Here is a 2,413-nt window from a genome sequence, read left to right as displayed (position 1 = left end):
ACTTCTCTTAGGATTGCGGCGCGATGCGAGCGGACAGTACAATCTTGTTCGCACCGCGCCGCAATCCTAAGAGAAGTTAGACGCGAGGCTCCGCCCCAGACTCCCCAAGCCGCGGTGTTCTTTGTTCGGCCAGTCTTCCACCCCGCTCAGTTTCTCCTGTGTGCTTTCTTTTTTCTCCGCCATCTTGTACCACTTCGGTGGTAGCTTCAGTCGTGTAAGAAGACGTACAGGATACCAGAGGACGGAACAAAGCCTTGAAAGCGTCGTAGCCACCTAAACATAGGAAGCCGCCTAGGCCGACCCAAATCACGCGAAGCCTCAAACCTAAGAACAGTGCTCGGGGACCTTCGCGGCGAAGAATCGTTGAGAAGCAGTCCACGTACCCCTTATACTGCGAACACAACTCCCTGGCAGAAATCAGTCTGTGTTTCGCAACAGGGGAGTCCGACGGCGCCAGAAAAGGAAAGCACAAGTACTCGCATGGAGGCACCGGGCAAGTACAGCCCCGGAAAAGGAAAAGCGGCGCTCGGACTGGGCCCCGACATGCGTGCGAGGAGAACCGCACCTCCGGGACAGGCCACGATGGTGGATGCGGCGTATGAACAGGAGATGCCCGAAACCCTGTAGAGCACACGTTCTTGGAGTACCACTTGAGGCAGGGCTACAAGTTCCGACAGTGAGACAAGAACTGGACGAGCAAGCCAAGAACTCCGCGCGTGTGTATCGAGAAATCGGCCCCTACTCAGACAAAAGACTAACTATCCTGATATGACTGCTGGCGCACTAGTGAATCCCCCGAGAGTAGGCTCTGGTGGCGATCGAAGGGGCCCATTCCTGATCACATCCAAAGTCGCTGAAAGGGAAACACGGGATCCATTGACTGCCTGATCACAGCATGTTTAGCAAGTGAAATAGTACGGCCATGAAAGGTCATGGAGTGACAAAGGCGTACCTGGTAGCGCCCCTCCTGCTGCGTCATCAGCCGAGTTTTAACGACATCCAATGGAGTCGTCACCACCGCTGCGCCTGCTCCTGCGGAACATGGCACTCCCACAACGCCGAAAAGAGATCTTGCACGGAGTGACCTCAGGACAATGGTACCGTACGGGACAAGGAGGGGATATCGCTAAGTCAGTGCTTCATTCCAGACCCAGAAGTGTCAAGGTGAGGAGACCTACAGGCTGCGAGACAAACCAGGATGGAAGCGGTGTTCGCCAGCCACGAAGTGAACGCAGACGTGACGCACAGCGTCGAATGCATGCAGATTGCAACTTTACTCCCCGCAGTCGGCGACAACGCGTGCAGGAACAGACTCGGGTAGTTGCGGCGACTTGGGCCCGGCCAAAGTCTCTTGCTTCCAGAGGTAGCCAGCACCATCCACACCTAAGTGTGACTACAAGAACGACGCAACCATACACGAAGGAAGAGTTGCCAGATACGCAAACCTCCCAGTGCTAGCCATAGGCTCCACTACCGTCCTGCTAATATCGCCCGAGTGCAGCAGGAAATTCACGGACTACTGAGCGATCGTGAGAAACACGGGGGGGGGCGGATAGCAACTACGTCTGTTGCTGAAACTCATGTGTCGTCTGCCGGCACGCCTCCACATATGCGGTTTCGCGCTCCGCAACATCGTTAGGAACGGTGTGCGTGTGTCGAATCTCTCGAAGCCTAGTAGCTTCCTGGCGGTCTCCCAAGTCACAGCTTGAGTCTGCACTTACCAGCAAGGAGTCCAGCAAGCCCGGAAGAGAAAGACGTCAATGTTGCATTTTCAGCCACACCTGAAGAGACTCCGATCAATCGAAGCAGACGCGAACAGCCATACTCTACACAACTTCGACATAATAGCTGCACAACAGGCTATGGCGGACCACGCGAGGCAAGAAAGAATACCACAGCGCTCCGATTTCGTTCGCACGAGACTGGATGCATACATACAATTCATTCTCACGCATTTCGGACAGAAAGTGAACAAGGCATGGTAACCTGTAAGCGTCAGCGAGAAAACTGCCACAGCAAGCAGCTCAGTGATGTGTTCTGGAAAGAATGGTTGGATAGTCTGCGGGGCGAAGAAGAGTCGGGTGCTCGGGGTCGACCGCCATCGCCCACCTTTCCCGGGGTTGTCGCGTAAGTGTATAACCAACAAATCGTGCCTACACCCAGGACCCCATTCCACATCTCATTTACATCGGAGGTGGGGACAGGGATCTGCTTATAGTCAGTGGCGACGACACCCTTTCAAGCACGCAACTTCAGAGCAGACACGCTGCCTTAGCACTGGGTGCGGACGCAGCTCAGCCTGCTCGTTTTGCAGCACACGGGGAGTCCTCTTGACTGTTAGAAGTCTTCAAATCGGCTTGTGACCATGAATAGGTGCACTTACGCGCCGCCTAAAGAGCTCGCGAGGTAGAAG

At 55.0% G+C, this 2,413-nt stretch overlaps 1 protein-coding gene across 1 annotated transcript; it reads right to left on the bottom strand.

Annotated features, from left to right (window-relative positions):
• Window positions 1-46: 46 nt before the first annotated feature.
• Window positions 47-2,402, bottom strand: CSUI_001569 (mitochondrial carrier superfamily protein). Its single transcript, XM_068061774.1, has 3 exons — window positions 1,722-2,402; window positions 953-1,032; window positions 47-391 (listed from the first exon to the last, which is right to left on the bottom strand). The coding sequence occupies exons 2-3, from the start codon at window positions 977-979 to the stop codon at window positions 77-79; spliced, it is 342 nt and encodes a 113-aa protein (XP_067926250.1). The 5' UTR covers window positions 980-1,032; window positions 1,722-2,402; the 3' UTR covers window positions 47-76.
• Window positions 2,403-2,413: the final 11 nt, after the last annotated feature.

This window comes from Cystoisospora suis (assembly GCF_002600585.1).
Source record: "Cystoisospora suis strain Wien I chromosome Unknown contig_634, whole genome shotgun sequence".
NCBI classification, from domain to species: Eukaryota; Apicomplexa; class Conoidasida; order Eucoccidiorida; family Sarcocystidae; genus Cystoisospora; species Cystoisospora suis.
This window is presented reverse-complemented; position numbering and strand designations above follow the sequence as displayed.

Coding starts and splice junctions, on each gene's coding strand:
- CSUI_001569 (XM_068061774.1), bottom strand. CDS start 979: ATGACGCAGCAGGAGGGGCGCTACCAG. Junction 392..952: donor AGCAGGAGGGGCGCTACCAG/GTACGCCTTTGT, acceptor TTGTGTTCGCAG/TATAAGGGGTACGTGGACTG.